Below are 24,044 nucleotides of genomic sequence, written 5' to 3'. Positions count from 1 at the left end.
TAAAAACGAGTGATACACCACACTGCCCCACTCTTCAGGCACCCACCTTTTGCCCCTGTCAATACAGCTCAACATTTTCCTTCATCTTTTAGAGAAGAGCTCGTGTCACGTTGTCCCTGTGGATTCTGCCAATCGGAAGAAAAGCTGAAGTTAAAAAAACCCGAACAAGTGCAAAAGTACAGGTGCAGGAGGGAGCAGAGGTGGGAATTCAGAACGAAAATTTGCTGCAGGGTCTGACTGCCCAAGCAGCGATGGTGCTCACTGCCCTGCAGAAGCTCTCGGTACAAACCCCAGCCCAGCTGCTGACTCGGCACACAGCCTTGGCCAAACGGCTCGACCTCCGCACCTCGCTGCAGCACCCTGGGGACAGGCCAGAGCCAGCTTCTCCCAGCCCAGGAGGTCTCAACAACAGCAGGGAGCAGCAGCAGGGCAGCCTGAGAACTGGATTCGGGTCGAGTGGTGAATGGAGGCTGGAGAGCTTCACTCCTGCTTAGGGTAAAACTAAAAGGGTTACGCTCAGCCCTTCCTAGAAGCCAGGAAATTGTTCTTTCTTTTGTGTCCGATGTTATGGTGGGAAATTGTAGCAAAACAGGCAGTGCAAAGGCAGTGCTTGGAAGGGCAGCGGTCTCTTCTGCACTCTGCACGGCAGTGGTCCTGCATGGACTGCAGCAAGCTCTGCCAAAAACTTGGAGTAGAAAGGGAAAGCGGGTAGTTATCTCTGCAGCCTGCTGCCGCGAAAGGAAACTGCCCCTTGTATCAATCTGTAACAAGGACTCCTGCTGACAAGGGAGTCCTTGCCACACCTCTGTTGCCTTCCTTGTAATCAAAAGCTCTTTTCTTTCATAATAATCTCCATTTTAATCTAGTACAAAAAAGCACTTTATGGACTTCATTAAACTGCCTATTCCAGCTCTAGCAATACTGTGAACTTGATAACTCAAAAATGTGCTGGAGTAGAAGTTAGGTAGAAGGGATCAATAACAATTTATCAGGAAAAGGCCAGCCCAGGAGAAGCAAGAGGTTTCAATAAGACACAAGAAACTCAGCTTGAGGAAAGTACCATCATATCCCCTGTTCCAGGAATGAAACACGTGTTATTTCAAACTTATACACTGCAAAATGTTTGCAAACCAAATTCCCCCCTATTATTCTTTCAAACTAGTTTGAACTTCCTATGATTTAACAATGATGTAATCATATCCGCAAAGATCCCAGAGTTCCTCACGAGCATCTTAAAGTAGGAATGAATCATTTCCTTGTACGACAATTAACTTTGCAATGCCATGATCTTGGAAACGACAGTTGAAGAGTCAAAGGCAAGCACTCAAAAGAAAATAAAAGCATTTAATGCAAAACATTTTACCAAAAGTTTTTACAGCAATTTCATATAAATGGAGTCTTCTCTTAAAACGTGAAACCACCAATATAAATGTACTGTTACAAAGCTGATTACAAAACTGTCTCCTCAGCCACACAGAGAGGTAGGGAGGGTATTTCTGTCACCTGAAAACACTGAAGATGAACTGAAAAGTAATGTTCAGGATCTAGCCTGCTTCATTTAAGTGATGGTAACACACATACGTTTTTGGATTAAAACTTCACAGGCTGATATATCTTTACCTCATAAGGCCTTTATTAAGCATCCTAATAATTTGTGGGTATGCAACAGAAATACCCAAGATGCCTGTCAGCTATATTATATGGTTTTCCCTAATGATGGGAAGACTGATGTCAGGGCAGACTACGGTGTGTGTTTCCCTGCAAGGAGAAAGCTTTAGGGATGGTTAAACATGGCTGCTCCCACGTTTCTGGGACCCGAGGGCAGGTTTGAACTGGTGCATCCTGGCCCCTCTGGCTGCCCGGTGGCTCTGGGAAGGCCAGCCGCTGGGAGGAACAAGTGGTGCAGCTACCCAGGCTGGGATCTGCTGCTTCCCAGGCTGTCAGAGACTTAAACGGGCACAGAGAGAGCTCATTTTGGAGGGAGCAAGGCCCTATGGAGACTGACAGCAGTCAGTCCAACCAGGAACGTGGCAGGGCCACAAAGAGCAAGAGACAAAATTGGTCCTTGTTGAGAATGAGCAAAAGGCAGCTGGAAGGGAAGGGCAGGATGGGCTGGAACCCTCTCCTCCCCTCCGCAAAGTGCTACAGTAGTACAGGCGTTTCCCCAGCACATTAATTCATTCGTTCATTTGGCAGACTCGGCTTGTCTGGAAACGATTACCTGTAAAAGGAGCTCTTTCACCAATGTAGCTGTTCACTGAAGTAGCATCCTGCGAGGCTGGGCTCTGCCTGGTCTGCTGCCAGCCAAGCAGAGAAAGGCTGTAGCTAACCCCCAGCGGAGCTGGGCTGCCTGCTCCCTGCTCAGCAAAACAACAACAACAAAAAGGCCTTCGAGGAAGATGCAGTGGGGGGAACACAGCTCTCTAGAAAACAAAGCCACATTAACCAGCCTTAACAAAGCAACGGTTTTCTTCCGCAGTGGAAGGGGAGGCTGGTGCCTTCCCTCCCCAGGACAAACTGTCTTTCGGGCTCTTGGGGACATGTGGGAAGCTGCCCTTTCTTTTTTTTGCTGTGCTGCTCCAGTGCTAGGCTCCCCACGCTGCTACCAGGAGCTGAAGTCCCCGAAGCCTGTGCTCTTTTTCTCTTTCTTCACAGCTGTGCTGGTTGAGGGCCCGTCATCTTCCACACTGCGCTTCCTGGAGCCAAAAGGAAAACAACTCTCAGGGACTATTTACTGTTCGGTGGGACCAGGGCAGCTGGATGCCCTTCCTCTCCCAGCAACAGCTATGCTGGAGCCAGCCCATCCCTTATAAATTAGGAAGGAGTGCACGCTCTGTGCCAGCATGGGGACTGCAGGGGGGGTAGGGATAGGGGCCTTTGGCTTACCCAAAAAGAGGGAGAGTGTGTCAGTTTGTGGGGATGGTTTGGGTCAGGCTTTGAACACTGCCACGAATGTGTTCAAAACCCAACAAGTTCTCCAGGCCAGAGCTGAAGATTTAACAGCTGTATTTTTTTAGCACAGTCATGATGCAAATTTGAGCCACAAGTTCTCTCCCCGCCTTCTCACCTGCATTTGTGGCAGCAAAAGGATTTATGGGGAATTAGGTGTAAAGCAGCTGGGCAAGTTTTTCAGATCCTTTCCTGTTTCTCGAGCACAGCCTGTTGCAGTCGCTGCTGCTATTCTCAGGCTCTTTAGAGCAGAGTTTGCAACCCCATGGAAACACTACGCAGCCAGGTCACGTACTGTGGTTTTATTGTCAGATATCAGTAGTCGATAGGGAGGACTGAGAACCCTGAACCTGCCAAACTCCTGCTCCGGACCAAACTCCCAGTTTCAAGGCAGGCTGCAATGAGTGACAGACTAGGAAAGAAAAGTCCTTTCTATACTACTTGGCCCTTTCCACAGAGCTGCAAACTCTGCTTAGGTTTCCTTTGTAAGTACAGTGCAGAATGGCAGAAGTTTTATGTTGAACATACTGTTTTAAGAGACAAGCAGTATTTTGTAACTGAAACATTTTACTGACACACCAAACTGACCTACAAGGGCTAACATATTTTTGTTCTCACAGTTACACAAATGCCTGTAAGTCAGAGGCACATACAAGATGATTAAATAGCTGTCCAGATCTGTGTATGCATAAATACATGCCTTTACACAGCTGACAGACAACAGCATTTTTGCAAATGCTTTTAGAGAAGTCTGCTAAAACTCAAGTGGAAGGCATTTATTTTAATTTTTCCAAAACTCGTGCTAAGCTGCTGTTCAGGTGGGATTCTGTACTGTCCTTAGGAAAGCAAGCGATGCTGCCAATCCCAACGGGTGTACAAAGAGTGTCTGGGAGAGGATGCTTTAGGACAAGCCCGTACAACCAGCCAGGTATCCTGGAGCTACTTGCCAGATGCACTGTGCTCCCACAGCAAGCCTGGGAACCTGCTCCCCTTTCCAGCCATTTCATTGTACTGGTACAGCTGTTTGCGTGGCTGAACAGGGAACCAGATCAGCAGACTGATAGGGGTTTAAGGCAACTACTTTGTGCAGGGGAGAAGCTGCTGAAAGACAAACATCTGTGGGACCGTGGCCTTCAGAAATAGCTGCAGAACAGGAAGAGAAGATGGTGTAGGAAGTAACACAGTACAGTTACTCAAGGATGCCTGAGTTGTGGAAATGTAACTACAGTTCTGAAGTCAGCATACACTGTTAAAGACCAACTTGGTCATGTTCAAGAGCTAAAAGAAAAGCTCAGCTAACTTGTAATCTTGCAAAACAATGGAAGTACAGGAAACTCTTGACTGTTAAGACTGCATGAAGGTGTCTTTGCAAAGCCTGCTGGCACAAACCAAACACGGCACCGGACAGAGTCAGGGTCCAGCAGGAAAGGCAACTAAATCAACAAAGATCAGATCGGCAGAGAACTCACGTTGCAGCCATGTTAATGTATTTTCCAATCCCCTGCCGGTAAGTTTTAGGAGTCTGGACCTCTTTCTTTGGTGGAACCACCTCAGCTTTTGTTTTGGCTGCTTCTTCTTCTAGCTGGACCTTCTCTCTTTCAGCAGCAACCTGTGGGAAGCAAAGAGTGCAATCTGTTGTAAAAGCTAATCCAGAATAAGGAGAAAATGTCTCAAATTCTTTGAAGCTTTAATGCACTCTAAAACAGCAATCAGCACTGCTGTGATTACAGGGCAGGCTTTAGGAAGCAGACCTCAAGGGCCACTACAAACAGGCTGTCTGCAGCCATTATAATAAGACTCCTCTCTTCTCACCTGCTACTCTTCTCATTCGGTACTGTGGGAATTTGGAAAGGAGACCATCAGAAGCGTGATGGGCTGGGAGCCGTGCCAGACTCAGTTGAAAGACCTCTCTGCTGAAAGAGTGGCAATGATCCTAGCACGCAAGGCAATGCTGAACTGCAGCTGTTTAATCTTAACTTGCAACCATATGGGCCAGGGGGTTGCCCATGTTAAAAGACACGACACTAAGCTACAAAGTTTTCCAAACAAGAGCTTTGGCCTTTCAAAAAAACCCCAACCAACCAACCATCCTCACCTGGGCATCTGCCTCTTCATATGGATCTACAAAAACGGTTGTTGTCTGAATTTGTATTTCCTCCTGGGAGCAGAAGAGAAGAAGAGCAAGTCAATCTGCTAATTAAGTTGTGCCATCTCCCCCAAGTTCGGTTTTGAGAGAAGCAGCAGTGGGGTGAACCGCACTGCCACGCGAGGCCATACGCATTCACGCCCTCCTGCACAGCCCCTGGTGCCTCACACGTACCTTGGGACGGTCTGTTTTTGGGTCACTTTCCACATTCTCCATAGCAGTCAGAGTCTCAAAGCCACCAACCACCCTAAAAGAGGAAGAATACCTTTTCCAGCTGTCACAACACACTCAAAATACTCCTGCACCCTTACACCTAATATATCTAATTTATGCCCATTACTCTAGCAGATTTTTTTAAACCCTTGTGTTTGGGGGAAGGGGAATCAGCAACTGTATTTGGAAGACCTAAGATAATGTCATTCAGCATGGAAAGTAAGAATTTTTTCTCAAATCTGGGGTTTGAATTTAAAATTAAACAGAACATGGAAAAGTCAAACACTCAGAGGCAAAGCCAAGCCATTTGTCCAAAAACCCAGTAGCCGCACAAACCAGCCAGATGGAGAACAAGTGACTGTGGACAGCCGTCTGTGCAGAAAGACACAAACCCATTCCAAAATGGGTTCACGTGCTAATGCTACATCCATAAATTTGGAGCTCATTTGTTACTCTCATGACCCTTGAAAAATAACCTAACAGACTTGGTCAAGAAAGCAAATGTTTTAATTAACTTCTCATTTTTTACCTTTTTTTCTTTAAATTGTATATCAAACCAAAGAGTAATATTAGGAAAAAAGGGAATCGTAACTGCAGGACTACTGGAGAGTTGTCCGTAGCAACACCAGTAAACGCAGAAAGTGCAGGACTGCTCCAAAAGCATATCACAACTGTGAGCTCCTGAGGCCTCTGGGAAAGCAGCAGAGCATCAAGTCACAGCCACAAGATAATGCCAGGACACTTTTCATCGCAGTTTTTATTTATGAGGATGTTAGATCCCCAGCCTCTCATTTTTCAAGTCAACGTATCCAAATACTTGCTTCAAAATGTTTAAGAAAGGCTGAAGACTTTCTGGACTGCTGTATGTTCATTTTCAAAAAAAGTGTGGAACAATGGGAAAGTTCCAGAAAAGGATATTTAGAAAGGATAAATAGGGTGACCCAGATAATTATAAGCCTGTCATCCTGGCATCTATCCCAGCAAAATAATGGAATAGCGGAGACAGGACATGATTAAGAAAGAAAGGAAGTAAGTAACGGCAATCAACAAGGTTTTGTGGAAAACAGAGTCTGTCAATCTTCTATCTTTGAGACGACAGATGTGGTTAACAGGGATAACAGTGTCCATGGAACAGACTTCTGGAAGGCGGCTGATATTTTGATTGAGAAACCAGAACGATATGAAGTGAACACAGCACACATTAAACAAAAAAATTGGCTGACAGGTGTCAAAATCTAATTTTAAATAAGAACCACTGAGTCAGTACGTTTCCAGAGGGGTCCTGCTGGGATCAGATCTTGGTCCCAGGGTATTTAACACTTTTATCCACATCATCATCATCCCCAATTAAATTTGAAAACAGCTATACTTAGAAGAGCAGTAAATAAAGATGAAGACAGGCCGCTGATGCCGAGCAATCCAGATCCCTTAGAAAAGCAGGCTGTAGCTGGACAACATCTGTTTTAACAGAGCCAAGCCACATGGCCAGGAACCAAAAATACAGCCCATATTAATGGCAGTGGGACAATGAGAAGCAGCCGTAATTCTCAAAACCACAGTTCCTGGAGCCAGAGGAGTTTGGGGCCGGGAGCTCAGCAGCGAGGGCAGGAGCGGGCTATCGAGGAGCCCAGGGCTGCCCGTGGGATGGGGCAATCCGACAGCCAGCAATCCTCCAGCCTTCGCAGGGTGACAACTGTTGTGAAGCCTGATTGCTGAGATTACTCCGGTACCAGCACAGGTAGGCTGTCAAGGGCTGGGCAGATGAGGTGGAGGAAAATCAAGTTAAATGAAACTAGTGGGGAAAAAAATTAAAGTGAAACTGGTGGAATACGTAGAGTGTTTTATCACCTAACTCTGCTTTCATATCAGAGAAATGAACAATACCTCAACCAAAAGACACATCATATTCACAGGTATTTGACACTTCTACTGCGAGATCTCACTCTTGCAGGTGTTTCACAGCCAGGCAGCCCTCTCCAGTCCCGGCACTCCAGTTTGCCCAGCCAGCACCAGGAGAGGCCCCTGGCTATCACGTGTGAGGGTCTCAGCTGATCCAACAGAGAAATACACCTTCTACTACCACTCCTCCCCACACCACTTACACGCCTCACGCACTCCCCCCAAGAGCCACATTAACCAAATGTAACAGGCTGACCATTGTGGTTTGAGAGGCGAGTGGGTCCTTCTCCTTCCACGCCCCTCGTGCTTAGCACAGCACCACTGCTCCTCAGTGCGGCCCCACGGGCTGGGACAGGCACTAAATGTGACCCAAAGGACACCTCATCACAGAAAATAAAACCATGCAAGTGAAAGAGGATGCTGCTCAGCACCTGCCTTGAGCAGAGCCATCCTTGTGAACATTTTGTTGCTGCTGCGCTGCTCCAAACTTCTCCCCTTTATTCCTCAAGGGCCTGTTGATATTCTGTAATCAGGTTGTGACTTTTAAGAGAAATTTAAAAACATATATGCAGGCTGAAGCGGCCTCATTCATTTGCAACTGGAGGCAGCACACTGGGGGAAACGGCACAGGGCTTGAAGACCCTGCATGAACTTTGGAAAGTTCATAACAAAACCTCAATTTTAAAATCCTCCTCCAGGCCAATATCAGATTCACTTATAATACTGATGATTAACACACAGCCTAAGATATATTCACTGTATTTTAATTGCCCCTAAAGGAAACTTCTGATTTAATATTGGAGAATTTTCTGGCCAACAGCTCCACTCATTATCTGCTCGTATGTTTTCATTTAATTAGGTTCTGATAATTTGAAATAGCCACATCAGCTATGCACTGGCAATCTCAACTAAGTAATCCCTTAGCCCATAGCTAGACCTCCCACAATATTAGCTCTAATGCACTTTGGTGATGCTCACAAATCTTCAGTCGCTATGCTGATTAAACATAATTGGGAATACTTTGTCACTTGTACATTTTAGAAGGCTGTGATAGACATGGCATTCACAGGTCATCAGTAAACGACCTAAATAGTCTATTTTAGCATGATTATAAAAGGCTAAGGGGGAAGAAGACAAAGTTGTTATGCCTGCAGAGCATGTCATTCTCTTTTCTTCTTAGCTTCTTGTCTCTAAAATGGAAAATTGCTTTCTTTTACACCCCTGCCTTCTCTAACATTTTGCACAGCAAGTATTTCTATGCCAGCAGAGTAAGCTCTCACTACAGGTTTATGTCTGTAGACAAAGCCATAATACCAATCAAAAATAAAAATGAATTTAGATACAAACCACCGGCTCAGAGGACAGAACACAGGAACCAGAAATAATTTACTAGTCACTTTTGTTCAGGGAGCCTTGTCAAGGATCAGGCCCAGCAGAGGCTGATGTTTCATCAGTAAACATTAAAATCCAAAAAAAGACAAGATCTGATTGCAAACATCACCCATCCAGTAAAAAATGAACTACACACTAATCAGGGCAGTCATGGTTGGATGCAAAAAAATGGAATATTCCAACTTAAGGTCTCAAACAGTAAAGGATTTTGCAAACGTTCCTCTGATTTTTCTAAGTAGAGACATGATGTACATGCAGGCTCTCAAAACATTACATGTTGTTATTGTCAAATTTCATGATGTTACATTGCTGCACTAAAATCAGTTTGACAAGACATAATGCGTGTAATCCCATGCACTGGCATCCGTTACAGCAATTGCTCCGCACTCAATGAGGAAACCAACATGCTGGAGTGGTTTGGGGGATTCTTTGCCTGTCCCACTACACATATTCTGTATGCAAGAAGAAAAGCCCAGACATGCCAAGAAAAACGCCTATACAAGTTATATGTAGAAAAGACCATCAGATCAGAACATTAAAGCATTAAAAACTCTAAAGAGAGAGCCACTACTTAATATTATTCTAATATCCACTACCTTTGAACAAAAAGAGGTAAGACCTGTTCTATAAATAAATCTGAGTCTCAGCATAAGGAACTCTACATGGTTTTCATTAAAACAAAATGCAAGCTCCAGAAGTTCAAACTAATATCCCTCTGTACCCTTTACATGTGCTAAGTGTGTTACACTGACGGTGACAGGTCACACTGCGTTAGCCTTTCTCCTTCAGCTTCACTTGTGCTAAGTTGGGAGCACAGCAGAGAAGAGAAGGGAGAAGGGCAGAAACAAGTTTAACCTTTTCTACTGTTTCTGGCTCTATTCCTGTTATAAGGTGCCACGCATGCTTTGTCCTAAATTGACCAAGTCAGGTTTAAACAGATGTTCAGATGACATCCTACAGGGAAAAGGATGATACCTTCAAGACACCATTTACATTAGAACAACCAGTGAAACCGAGGGTTTGCTGTGTACTTCCAGTAGATGTTGAACAGAAATGATGATCTCAACTATATATTTAGCTCAGCATCCCTGAGACAGCTTGTTGTATTTTTAGAGGAGCTTGATAAATGTTGCATTACATTTAAGCATGGACGACAAGGTTGGTACATTTAAGTTTTTTTCTGTTAGAAATGTGCCCTTACTCGTGCAATACTGTTTTCTTGAAAACTGAGCTAAGTTAGCGCCGGAAAATCTTTGCATTTCAAATTTAGAGATGTTATTTAGAATCATACTTCCTGTTAAGGCTCCTTTATGCAAACTAGTAACCTTGCTTCATAACCACTGCCAATGTCTTTGCATGAAGTATAAGTGAAATATCTTGAGCAAGCTTGATCTATTTCATAGAATGGTTTGGGTTGAAAGGGACCTTAAAGATCATCTAGTTCCAACCCCCCTGCTGCGGGCAGGGACATCCTCCACTAGACCACGTTGCCCAAAGCTTCATCCAACCTGGTCTTGAACACTTCCAGGGATGGGGCCTCCACAACCTCTCTGGGCAACCTGTTCCAGTGCCTCACCACTCTAATAACAGTAAAGAATTTCTTTCTAACATCTAATCTAAATCGACCCTCCTTCAGCTTAGCACAATATGCCAATGAAAATCTCACTGCTACATTAGTGAGTGCTGCTCCTAAAGAAAACTGCAGCTCCCTAGCAGGCCCACAGACATTCACACAAGGACTTCCTATTTCTCATATTTTTGTTTAGCAGAATTATAGGAATTAAGCCTTGTGCAATGCTGGGGATGGCAGCAGTCCAAGACGATAGTTTCCTGGTCAGAAGACGATATAAGAACAATGTCTGCACTTTTTCCAAAAAATACTTTAAACTAGAAACAGAAACCAGAAAGAAACATTGCTGTTTTGTAAACACATTCTGCCCTCAAGGTTATTTTTATAAAAAGGAGTACATATATTTATATACACACGCAGAGAGAACAATATATACATGCACAAACAAGTACACTCAGGACAAAATGTTTTCTATGTATACACCCAATCTGAAATTCTAACTCGCAACAAGGATACAGTCAAAACATCTCAATCTCTCATAAAGGCTTAATCTAGCAGGCAAGACACAGTGATGAAGGGCGCCGAAAAAATAAAACAACTTGGAAAAAAGCATTTTGGAACTAGACTCAACAGATGAACCTGGCACGTAAGGACTTCTCAGCTTTGGCACAGGTTCCTCTTCAGAGATCATACAACTGTTTTGGAAATGATACCAGCCCCCGTGCAGCTCCCACAGCCCAGTCCTCGTGTGCTACAGGACACCACGGCCGTGGCTTCCACGGGGAGGCCTGCTTTACTTCCCCACCTTGCTCCTCTCTCCTGTCCTGGTGTCTGGAGAGCAGACTCTGCAGTGCAAAATTAGGTCAGGCTCCCTACACAGATTCAATAACAGTATCAGCTTTTCTTCTGCTGTCACACCATCTCTCCACTCTTCAGATATACTAAAGCAGAAGAGCAACAAGAACAGGAGCTTCCCAGCTTAGAAGCCATTGGGGTTCATGGATTCGTACAGGGAACGTTATAAGTGGAAACAGACACTGTGCATTATTTAACCGTACCCGGGTAGCTGAGTAATGCCTTGTAGTCATTTTACGTAGCTAATCACTTTAGAGCACAAGAGTTACTTTCATTGCCCCATTCTATGGAATTGCAGTAGAAAGCATTAAACAGGCCAAGGCATATTTAATACAGAGTGATGCTTACCCAAGGAAAGCAAGCTGTCTTCCACAAAAGCATCTGGCAAGGGGAGGAGGGAAGAAAAGACTAAGCTGAGTGCATGTCAGCTACTGAATGATGCCTCCAGTTTAATCAAGTCTGAGGTTTCCCAAACCACCTTGTTCATTATTTCCAGCAGAAAACCTCAAGAGACAGTTAAAAGATCTGCATAAGCAGATATAGGCAGCCATGTACAAAGGGGAAAACTGACCTCCATATACTCGTCTCCTGTCTCAGTTGCCACATCCTTTTCTCAATTCTTGACAAACACAAGTGATACTCTAATAAACACACCGAACTGTTGCACAGATCATTTCCAGCTTTGCAACTCTGACCACAACACTTTTCTCTCCATTTCCTCTATTGCCTTTCCTTTTATCACGCCACACACCTGCAAGCTGCCCTCACTTTCAAGCCCACTATGCTTTGCTTGTCCTAAAAATCTCACCCAAAATTCACAGAGAGCATTTCTCCCCTTTGGATGATCATCATGGCTTGATCACCTTCCATTATTATTTTAAACATGCACTTTTTCAAGTGTCCCTTCGGCTTTGGAACAGGCTCCCCAAAAACATCCATAGAGCCATTTCATTTTTCCTGGGTCTCTTTTTCCTTTGTTCTGAAAAAAGTGCAAACTGTCGGTGGAAGGTAGTCTGAAAGGGGTCGCTACTGTGACTTCCCTGTACCTAGAGGCAGCCTCCTTTCTACTTCCACAGCTCTCTGGGACAGAGATTACATTTCTATTTCTTCTTAGAAAGGGCAAATGTACCAGGTCCCTGATCCACAGGAGCTGTGAGCCATTGGAGTAATAGAAAATATAGTAGCAACCTGGATGCGATGTGCTTGCATCTAAATTTCATAAAGCATGCCAGACAGGAATGTGAGCCTATATTTGTGTTTTGGCCATAACATCCTTGCAGCTCATGCTGTTGACCTCCCAGGTGTAGCACGGATAAGAGGGAGCTCCCTCACACACAGCCCACAACAGCAGCAGACAGGACCTTCCCCATCCAGCAGTCACCTGCAAATGCTTCTCATCCACTCCGTGCATGTTGGTTGGTTTACATTATTGGAGTTTCTAAATTAAACCTCTTACCAGCCAGCTAGAAGCCAACAAAAGCCACCAGTTAGTTTTCACGTTAATTACAGCATTCTCTAAGTTAGGAGAAATGGTAATTACTAGAAATGGTAATTACTAATTTAATCTAGGCAGCTCTGCTGGAGCAGGAAATCTGTGCAGCCTGCAACACACCTCCAAGGGAAGGCATTCTTCTCTCACTCTCTGCCTTTGTTTTTGTTCCCCATCCTTGCCAAATTATCTCCTTTATTTTCAGTAACATCCATCCTCGTTATTGCCATGGTGGGCAGCACAACTACGACAAGATGCCCTCCCTGTCCTCTGGCGGCAGCCGCCTTCTGAGACTTGAAAATTCCAGTGCACCAAGCCAGACACGTGTCACCTCTTCACAGTCCCACTGTCTGCAGCTGGTGTGTTTTCCAAACATACTTAACAGCCAAACATCCAACTCTTAATAGCTGCTACTATGCAAAAATTATGTTTCAAACCAGTGGGGACATGAATAAGATCCAGGTCTCCAGAGAAGGAACTTTTCAATGTTCCATCCCACACAGGACCAAAAAAGAATGAAGGGGTGGGAACGGTTGCTCTTTCACTCTTTCTTGTTCTCCAAAGTATGGAAAGCCTGCTAAAAAGTTCTATACAAATTACAAACAGGATAATTCTGCTGTCAAAGATACATATGTGACACTCACTAACATGAAGCAGAGCCGCACAGAAATAGCTGAGGCTACAGATGAGATCAGAGTATTTAAGTTTGTATATTAACTGAAATAAGTAATCCTCAAATCTATATGAAAGTCACAACAGGCCAGTAAGCATCCAATTAAGACAATCCAATTTAACATTCATGGAGACAAAGAATTCTTATTTCATAGGTTCATTCTATTCTTAAACCTAGGTATTATTCCTAGATATGCTTCCCAGATATTATTGTACTATAGAGTCTAAGATCAGATACAGTCAGCAAATCCTGGAAACACCCAGGATCTAAAATAGCAAACTGAAGCTGGAGTTTCACTAGAGGTACAATCTCTTGAATCTTTTGGCTTTTATGGCTTTTAAAAACAAATGCAGGTAAAAACAGCTGAAGGACTTTGATGACAGAGTACAGATCTCAAGAGCTGCACACATCAGCTTTTTCTATTAAATTTGTAGGTAAACTGAATTATTCAAGTATTCAGTTTGTAGATAAATACAGAGCGACTGGAATGCATCTTCATTTTTTACATTCTTTGAATTAAGCTTCATTTACATGCAAGAAAGTCCAGAGTAAAATTCCACTGTTCTGTGTTCAGATGAAGATGTCACTTGGTTTTCATGCAGGGAGCCAAACACGACTCTAAAATAAATTTAAAGTAGTTCCTTTGTGTTTCAGCTAAGAGTATTTGCAGGGCTCAGAAAGCAGCATCACTTCTTGACTCTGGCAACCAAGTTCAGATTTCTGTAGTAGCGAGGACAATTCAAAAATTAAGACAGTCTTTCCTAAAACTGCCACTGCATAAATCTCTGCTATACACTTAACCAGAGTTACCTGGACTGAAGTAATTCCTCTCTAAAGGGCAATGGACAGTGCGAAACATCATTTGAGCTATTTTACTCATAAGATACTTGAGATGTTATGCATGGTGTGAGGGCTTCTGGGAGCACACTCCCTGCACCGCAGTAAGCTCTGCTACTCTCCCAATTTTTTCTTGGTGAATTATGGTAAAACTGGAGCACACTGGGGAAACACAGCAAAGACACTGGAGGACTATACAGGATGCTGCTCACTGAAGCCAGGCTGCATCCAGAACTGAGGAACAGTCACATTTTGAGCTGAGCTGTCCTAACCCAAATACTATTTCATGAGGTGGCAAGCTCAGGTTAACAGCATTACTGTATGGGATTTAGCGGGATTTTTGCACAGGACTCAAATTGTGGCTCAAGTGAAATAGTCTTAAGATATGGGTACCGTAACTCCTCCAAGAATATACTCGCTCTCAATTTCAGTATTAGAATTTGCTTTATTTATTTGCTTTCACAAAATGACGAGGGAACTTTAAATTTTTCCAGGACAGACCTGAGAGAAGAAAAATAAATATATTTCAAAGGGTGCCATTACTGCAGAATCAGTATCGGGACTAAGAGCACTAAAATAATTGTTTAAAATGAAGCCAGCTTCTGCCTCAAGAACTCACAGGCAGAGAACATGGATTAAATATATCACTTTCATTGTACAGCACTATTGTATGACATCCAATCAAAGTAAACAGCACATGCATTTATTTTCAATTGCTGCCTTTCAAACTGATAAAACTATGAAAAGAATAAAAAACAAATCTTCATATAAAAAAAAGATTGTAACATCCTCGGGAACTACCAGTGAAGCAGGCTGCTAAAATTCCTGCCATTTGCACTGAGGCATTTGTTAGCACAGCTATGCCTGACTTGGTAAATACCATGTACCTGCAGCAAAGGAAGCAAAGAACAAACCGTAACAAAGATTTTGTAATATCTTCTGTAATAAATACCTTGATCTTTATCATGTGAGGGCTTGACTGGAAAAGACTTTTGGAAATGACTTATTTATAAAGAATGAAACTCCCTTGCTGTCTTGACATTAGTAATATCTTTATATACGCACACACGAACATCTATATATGTACACACACATGCAAACATACAGATTTTATACTGATGATAATTGTCAGGAATAAAAGAAGAATAGAATAAAAAAGAATAAAAGGGGGCAAAAGACCTAACCTATGCAGAAGCTCTATATTCTATGCCATGATGCAGAACAGCCTTATCATGATTAATTTCCTGGCTGACAGCTCATAAGAGGATGAAAGCAGTGTTGAAGAGGTAATCTCTTGTGTCCCAGCAATTAGCATGCACAAATATTAACATGGTTGGTTACAGGATGATGATTACTTTGTTCATGACTCCCTGGAGGGCCACCCACAGAAGGGAAGTAAGGCAACTTACAGTGATGGAAGGAGAAAACAAGGCAGAGTTTGATGACTGGCACTGATGTGATGTTGGCTACCTACTCATAACCAGGAGGACTGGACTGTGAGCGAGGATTTTGCTCCAGTTCAATTTCAAGAGTCACTAGACACTTCTCTTTAGGCTTCAGACACACAGGACAGCATGTCTGCTATACTGCTGCTCATAATAGCCTTCACTTACCTTCCAAAAACTGTATGCTTCCTGTCCAGATATGCACAAGAGCGGAATGTGATGAAGCTGGAAGGAACACAGACGTAACAGTTAGCATATTATCTCATTGACACCCAACAACAGCCAGTAATGCTTAAAAACAGAAAGGGTATGCAAAAGATCTCTCTCCCTGGTTTCTCTCTGGGAGGCCCGCTGGCCAAACATCCTTTAACTCCTCTGTTTTGTGGGCTTCATCTTGAATCTCTGGAGGTTTGACTTCTCATTTTTATACCATACTAATATCCCTAAACAGTATTCCAAGCATGGTGACTTGCACAAAGTCCAAAATTATCTGCCTCTTGGCCAGGCAGGTCCTGGGAAGTTCATGCAGGACAGGGAGACGTGTGTCCTGCTTGAGAAGTACATTTCTTGTGCACGACTGCAAGCTAATACAGTCACATAATGCAACAGTCTCCGTAAATGTAAACTTCTATCTCTTAGGATATTTGCTTTTTGCATTTTTCTTCCATTAAATTGGCCTGCTGGTGATCCATTTCTCTTCTGGAGAGAGCAAATTTGTGCTTCAGATACAAACATGGCAGAAGAACACTTCAAAGTGTCAAAAGTAACGAAAACCTGTGAAACTTGGATTTTTAATTTTTAATTAATTGGGCTTTTAATTTTGGAGGTTGTATTTTTAAACGTAAACATGGGAACTAAAATACTAAATCCAAAGTAACCTTTACTACTAAAACTTTTCTCTGAAGCTTAATGTTTCTTTGGAAGACTTGGACTACAAGCGTATGAGACAGAGGTTTCCACGCTGTGGTCTGCAGATCACGATGGCCCATCTTGGCTGGACATGCAGTACTGGCTCTCCTCCCTGTCTCCATCTGTTACACTACATTAGAGACAGCTAAAAATATATAAGCATTCCAAAAGCACTTTTCCATATAAGCAACTGCCTGAGGAAGTTATATGATTGCAGATAGGAGGGGCTGCAATCTACCAGACAATCTATTAAGCCGTAGCTTGCCCTTGGAAAGCTTTGAGATGCTGTGCAGAATGCAAACTCCTACACAGAGCAAACATTACAACTTAGCCTTGTGCATAGGTTCTTTGCACCACTTTATTCCCAGATATCCAATACTTAAGATTACCAAGTGGTCAATTATGTAGCATTGCAATAAAAAAAATTAAAAATCTGAGCAGTAGCAAATATACAGAGAAAGCTTCTCAGCCATCACTGCAGTCAAAATAAAACTAAGGACAATGGAATTAACATAACTCAGGATGACTCCCGGAGAAGTCTTAAGTGTTATTTGAGCATCACCTTACACAGGGAACCCAGCTCACTCCGCGCTGCAGTGCCTATCACCTATGGGGAGAGCTATTCAGCCAGTTCCTAAGGTCACAACACTTGCCAGAAGCATCCAAACGCTGCCTAGGAAGCTTTATAAATACGGGCTGATGGAGTCTCTCAAGGACTTCACATATAAAAGTATTTCATATTTCATTTGCAAATTTTAGGGAAATATACAATCACATTTACAGCAACAGATGATGTGGCGCAATATGGCACATCACGCATGAACTGTCTCTAACTTCTGTTTCTAGAACCCACTTTAAAAAAAAAAAAAAGCGCCTCTACTCTCCCCTAATTTAGCACCTGAGTGCTGGCAATAACATTCAAATCCAAAATAAGCTCTACAGCAACTCAATCCTGCAAACTGCCCAACACGTGCTTAGCCTAAAGCACGTGAGTAAGCCTATTAAAGGTCCCAAGACAAGCACTTGCGTATAATTACAGAGCTAACCACACTGCTGCATAGTTTACAAGCCATACTACTACTTCGCATCATGAAGACCAACACCAAGAGGCCCCTCTCTCCCTCCCCCTTCCCAACAGGCAGTACTGTACACACACACACTCTCTTTTCTGGGGCTCCCAATAAAGGTACAACATTTTTCTGTTGCAGTACTTAAGAGAGCAACCAATAAATAGTTGGCTCAAAGTGACACAGAACATTTTCAAAAGACTGCAGGCAAACACCCGTGTTAATGTTACACGTAAAGGTTATTACAACTTCAATATCTTTAAATTTCTTTTGTTGTTCTTCCTAGCTCTTCATTCATTTTGTCCTCATTTTAGTCTTCATTCTGCTTTTGTACATTGAAAAACAAGTCATTCTCAAACTGAGATTCTGCACTCTGCCACATCTGGGTTCCACATATTCCAACAGCCCGTAACCATTCTCACTTACTTAAAATCAGGTGAGTAAAAAGAAGCAACATTTCCATACAGTATATGCTTCATTTCATTAAGCCCTTTCAGTAAGTTTAATATGGGACTAAATTTAAACAGAGTTGAGAGGTATAACGATCTTACAGGCATAACAGTGGGGGACACTGACAAAAATTAACAAAAACTTCAAATCATAAAACCAGAAAAGACAAATTAATGATGATATAATAAACCTACAGGTCATCTTGCCATGCTTCACTTTGCTCTTAGATTGGGTAACAGCAGCTGTAGCTACCCTGATTTCAATATGCAGCACTCGACAGAGTATTTCACTTGACTGAACATTAAAGAGTAGCTCATAAAATGTCATTTGTTTTCTTAACAGAGTAAGACACAATGTCTAGAGGGAAACAATAAAAGACAAAAAGCAAGTGACTACTTACAACTGTGATTTGTTTGTGTTAGGTCCTGAATTGGCCATACTAAGAACACCACGTCCTGTGTGGGACAAATTAGGCTTAAATTCATCTTTGAAAGGTTTTCCCCAGTAAGATTCTCCTCCTTGAAAAAGAAAGGATGATAGAAGACAAGTTTGTTTTCATTAGTTTCCCACTACATTTTATAACAGGCACTGGCATTAAATCCAAGGTTTCTGGCACTTCTGATCACTACGTGTATAATATATTCTTACCTTATCCCTATCACTAGCTAGTATTTGAGCATGTCCTCAAAATCAGATGTTTGTAATTGGCAACACAATTCTGTGCCCCCACACTATCAACTGCAACAGACCAGACTGTTTATCAACAGCATTATATATTGTGTGCTGAAGAACTGTCAAGGATTTAATTTTTTTACTGCTGGCCCACCATAATTTTTCTTTTTTGAGACATTAAATCTTTAAAAGTGGGTTCCTGACAAAACACAGAGAAAAGAATTACTAATTTAATTGCACTCTGAATATAACATTGCTTCTGGAAAGAAAATATCAGGGAGATGAAATACGTTCATAGAATCAACTAAGAACTATAGGCACAAATGCTTAATTCCTGGCTAAACAATGAAGAATGACGATACATTTTCCTCCAAAATAAAAGGCAATAATTAGATATTTGGCCTAGATACATGAATGATGTGAACACTTAAATACAATGAAGTCAAAAGGATGATAAAACTTTGCACAAACCACAGACCCAGCCCTCCAAAACTGATGTGTTTTCTGTGCCTGTGGATAGAAAGAGGGTCGGGAAGACCTCTTCTCCTGGCTGTCATTTTTACATTATTTATGACAGATCTGACATTTTCATTTGCACTTTCCTCCAGGATCATTCTTAATAAGAAAAACGAAGGCTGAGATGAGTCATAGTTTTACAGTCAAATCCATAATCTTGTTTGACAAACCATGAAAAAATATTTCACCTTAGGATAGTATTAAAAATAAAACAAACAAAACTATCCAAACAGGCAGCAAGACTGGTCCATCTGCAGAACTGGCTTAAGAATTCTCCGGAGTAACTGTATCACTAGCGAAGCAGGAGGTCAGTAAAGGATCTGTAGTGCTCAATGGCTATTTGCAGATGTTAATACCGAAAAGCAATTTGATGATACGGCTGCACAGGAAAGTAGCAAATAAAACTGAGGAATAAACCAGGCTCCTACTAAAAACCTTACGCAGAAAATCACAAGGGTGCATGGAATGAGAAAAGAGTTTGAAATGAAAACAAAGCATCACAGGTGGACAGCTGCAAGTGCAAGTGGAACTAAGTAAGCAAGAAATTTTGGAAGAAACTGACCCACTTAAAACCCCAATTAATCGTGTTCAAAAGACCTATTAATAGAGTTGAGTGTTGCCTGCTCTGCAATTTGACAAGAGGCAGCAAAAGGGGACAAACCCTGTAGGGATTTTCTGTAATCAGGAGTAGAGGAGGAGTGATTACTTCAGCAATCTTTGGCTATTGAATATTTTAAGATCAGCTAAATTACATCAGCTTGATCCCATATGCCAATTTCTTCCAGTAGTGGGTGAAGGGGATATGGTACAGCTGCAGCCAGCTTGACTGTGTTGAAGATGGATTCAAACCCCAGCTATTCTAGCCAAATCCAAAGCGTTCAACCTATTAGAAATTGTCTTACCAGAAGCCAGTAATTTTCTTTGCTAATGAATCTTCCTGCGTGTTCCTGTTTGCTAAGAGAGGTTACTTCTGCAGTGACTTAGTCACCTGCCTTGTTCAGAAAAACAAAGTTCTTGTAGGTTAGTAAATAAACAAGCTACACATGGAACATAGTGAGGCTCCACACCAACAGGTGCTGCCTGAAACCAGAAACACACCTGCAAAGCCTGCAGACCCACTGCCCGTCAACAGCACTGTGCTCTGTGCACAACTTCTTTTTCCCTCTTTGCCTTTCACAGTTTTCAGCTTTCCACTTGGATCCGGCCTGGCAGGGCAGCATCAGGGACGGGCTCCCTGCCCGCACCATGACACTGCTGTGGTGCCAATGCTTCAGGCCCTGCACTTCTGTTCTCTGCCACGGCCGAAGTAATAAACTTCACTTGGACTTCCCTTAGAGAAATACGTATTTTTGCTTCAGAGAACCTCTTGAAGGAAGTCCTAATTATTTGTAAAGCAGATGCACTTGCTAAGAGTCCTAGCCTAGAGGAGTGTTTGCTGTCTAGAAATTTTCAGATGATATGCAAACATGAACACATCCCATTGGGATGGTACATAGCAGCAAGTGGCCAAACCCTTGAGTCCATTACACCCTTCTTATGCTTTCAGCTGATGTTGGAATTACAGCTTTGCCAAGATGTTGAAAGAGGGTGGAATCAACCCTGAAGCCTTTGCTGGTCAGAAAAATAATTCAAAAGGAAAGAGAAAAACTGTGAATGACAGAGTCTCTTTCTGGCACAAGCAGCAACCAGACGCAAGAGCTTGCAGACAGGAGCAATGAGCCATGATCTATAGGTTTTGCAATATTTATTTTTGTATGATTTCATTTCAGATCATACACTGCAGGTCAGAATTAATCTCATATGTACGAAGGCTAACTTTGGTTGATTCCAGTTCTCTGGAAATAAGTGCTAATATTTTAGCAGATAGTTACAGCATGAGATCCAGTCCCTGCCTCCCTGTTTGCCATACAGCTGTTTCCAAGGCTAATTCTGTCTGTCTGGGAGCTACAGGCAGGAACAGAGAATGGCCTGTGCAGCATTCGCCTAAAAGGCCAGACGTCCTATAAAGGACATAGCTGAAGTGTCTGCAGAGGCCTGGCAGCGCGGACTGGCAAAGGGCGGTGGAGACGCTGCAAAGGCAGCGAGACAGCAGTACAGGAACAGTTTGGAATTTTTTGTTGCTTTTAAAGAAAAACCACAATTTTTAATTTAAGAATACTTTAAAAAAAATAAAAAGAGAAAAAACCCAAATATATTCTCCTTAAATCAAAAATAGCCTGAATGTGCTGTTTGTCAAACTTCTGCTAACCTCTGGAATTGTTCCAGGCTTCAAGTATCTGCTTGAAGCAGGACCAGGCAGAGCAAGCCAGAAGATGGCAAGTTAAATGTATGCATTTTTTTAATTACTGAAAACCAGAATCACCTTCTCTCTGAAGATTAGGTACAGATCCCTCGTTAAGTCTGCTGCCATGACAGCACAATGCTCAGTCAGAGGGTTCTGGAAAAGGATTTTAGATCCTTACATTTTGCTCTCCATGGTAGAGCTCAATGTAAACTTGGAAAAATAACTCACGGGCTCCAAACCTACTACTAATAATTAGCAGACAATTGGAAGTACCTAGCAGATTTTACTGTGTTTAGTCTCGACATGGTTGGGAGGTGTGGCTGTGCCATCTTCCTCATTTTCTGAAAGCAGAATGGATGCAGACAGAGGAGGTGGGACTGTCACACTGTCTAGCTCTGGTCTGCTCATCTTACACTCCCAGTATATGCCATAAAGAGAGGAAGCTCCTCCTTATATTCCCCAAATCCTCCTCTGAGAGCACACAGATCACCGCTGACTATATATGGAGTCACAATGATGCAAAAACCTCACCTCGAAGCTGAGTACCAGCCTACAAGCAAAGCCCATGGAAAACAAGAATTGACTCTGGGGGCAGCGCTGCCTGTCACTTCACCTTCCTCTCAGCTTACTCCCTGATAAGATTATCTTCTGTCACAGTGGAGCTGCATGCCTACTGGACTTGCAAATGTTTCTGAGATCCTATTACAAAAAGTGCTGAGAAAGAAATTCTGTGCTAAAAATCAGAGGGGTTCCCATGGCAGCAGATGGGTGCTGCCACTGGCTGGATTGGTGCTGGGAGCGCGAAAGGGAGCAATACCCCCTGCACATGGGGGGTCTCCTCTTTGCACAAAGCTGGAAATGCACTTGGAAATATACTGGCCTTCTAACAGCATTTAACCCTTCAGGAGCCAGAAAGAGTTTTTTCACAAGTCTGTAAAACAAAAATCACATGCCTACCCGGATACCTGAGGTTCAAAGTGGAAGGCAGCTGGGAGCCATTTCCCGACATTTTTAATAAAACAGAAAAATTCTCTTTAATTTAAGAGGTGTTTACCTAATTCTCACACAGAGATGAAACCAAACAGACCACACAGCACACAGAAAAAAATGAGACTGTATTCATCATTTCTATGGCTATCCAGAGTGGCAAGATCTATTTAGCTTGTGACTGAAGCACGGTTAGTTATTTGGTCCCGTATCTGCATCTTGTGCTGATAGTGAAAAGGTGAATAGATCTAAACTGACATCTGAAGCCATCACACATAAGCAACTATACAGAAAAAAGCCACGTCTTCAGATTCTTTTGACCAAACCAGCTTACTCTTTGGTAGTCTTTGTTCCTTCTAAAGGCATTTTTTTTCCAGAAAGTAATTTTTTGGGGTACAATTATAGAAGTTGTACAACTTATTTGCAAAGAGCTGAGAGATGCACCTAAAGCTCCAGAAATATAGCATTCCAAAAGCCAGGTGTGGGCTGGAAATCATCATTTATGACAGTTGTGATTTTAAATAAATCCTTCCTTTTTCTGGCATAAAAATTGCTAAGCAGTGGTAAGGAAGTGGGAGGGCTCTGATTCACAAAAATGATGGCTTACTTTCTGTAATTTTCTTCTTGTCATTTGGAACAACGAGGTACATAATAACATCTGACACTTCTATAGAGCTTTCCAAGTGCGATTCTTGAATCATTTTGCAAATATGAAAGCCTTAGCTCAGCCAATAAGTGCTTCTCTCCTTTCAGATAAGAGGACACGGTACTTCTAACCCCACATACCAGAGGTTGGATTTTCAGAGGGGCTGCAATCTAAAAGAGGTGTATTGCTAGATAAAAAGGTCTTGCTCTTGTCCTTTTGCTCAACTTCAATCATGCAAGAAAAGGGGCTCTAAAAACTGGTTACATTTTAGGAGCTTGCCTTGTTTTCCTTGTTAGGAAATCACATTCCAGAACTGACAACCAACCAAGTTTGTCCACACTCTTTTTGCTATTGACAGTTCAGGAGGCGAAAAAGAAAAAAAATGCTCCGCTCTGCTGGTTGTCATCCAAAATGTAATTCCCATCTACCAGTGGTATTTTATCTTGGACATTTACAGGTATTATATGCCACCTTGGTGCCCTCCTGCATTCATAAATGCACAGAGGTATACACAAATCGATTCATGAGACCTTCTAACAGGTTGCAAGTAAGAGCAGCTGAAAAATGCCTGTGCCGCTTCGAAAATGTAATGCTTTGCATATATTTTTGTCTTTTTCATTCAAAGGGTTTAGGATATTAAACCTATTTTTCTTACATGCAAATTTTCTTCTATTATTTGGAATGCTGAAAATACAGAGCAGCTGCTCCACTTGCACTAGCATGAGTTAGGCAGAATTACTCACAATGTTCAACCACTTAGTTGTTATGAACAGCAGGAAAAGAGATACATCACAAATCCAAAATTCATTTTCAAATAATTAATCATTACAAAGAATGACCATGACTCAGGTTATTGCTCTGAATACTGCCTCTATGGGTGGTTATTTTGTTAGAAAAGAAATAAGCTGCTGCAGCACAATAAAATTTCTCCCAGTAGTCTTATGAAACATTAAGTTGAAGGCTGTAGAAAATTAGTTTGGTCCTCTAAATCAGCGTCAGCCTTACAGGACTGTATATCCAACTGCTTTGGCAATGCAGGTCTGCC

At 42.5% G+C, this 24,044-nt stretch overlaps 1 protein-coding gene across 2 annotated transcripts in view; it reads right to left on the bottom strand.

Annotated features, from left to right (window-relative positions):
* Positions 1-1,324: 1,324 nt before the first annotated feature.
* The window catches only part of PPIL2 (peptidylprolyl isomerase like 2), a 74,074-nt gene continuing 51,354 nt past the window's right edge, over positions 1,325-24,044 (bottom strand). Inside the window, exons 15-20 of one of the 2 annotated variants that reach the window (XM_075769581.1) lie at positions 18,295-18,412; positions 15,637-15,693; positions 5,270-5,342; positions 5,045-5,107; positions 4,419-4,558; positions 1,325-2,696 (exon numbers count right to left, since the gene is read on the bottom strand). In XM_075769581.1, coding sequence (XP_075625696.1) covers positions 2,603-2,696; positions 4,419-4,558; positions 5,045-5,107; positions 5,270-5,342; positions 15,637-15,693; positions 18,295-18,412 — 545 coding nt within the window. In that variant the 3' untranslated portion in view covers positions 1,325-2,602. Of the gene's footprint in view, positions 2,697-4,418; positions 4,559-5,044; positions 5,108-5,269; positions 5,343-14,499; positions 14,911-15,636; positions 15,694-18,294; positions 18,413-24,044 lie in introns of those variants that run through there. The other variant, XM_075769583.1, reaches the window with a different exon arrangement.

Source organism: Balearica regulorum, chromosome 17 (assembly GCF_011004875.1).
Source record: "Balearica regulorum gibbericeps isolate bBalReg1 chromosome 17, bBalReg1.pri, whole genome shotgun sequence".
Taxonomy (NCBI): Eukaryota; Metazoa; Chordata; class Aves; order Gruiformes; family Gruidae; genus Balearica; species Balearica regulorum.
The sequence above is the reverse complement of the archived record's forward strand: the minus strand, read 5'-3'. Positions and strand labels throughout refer to the sequence as shown.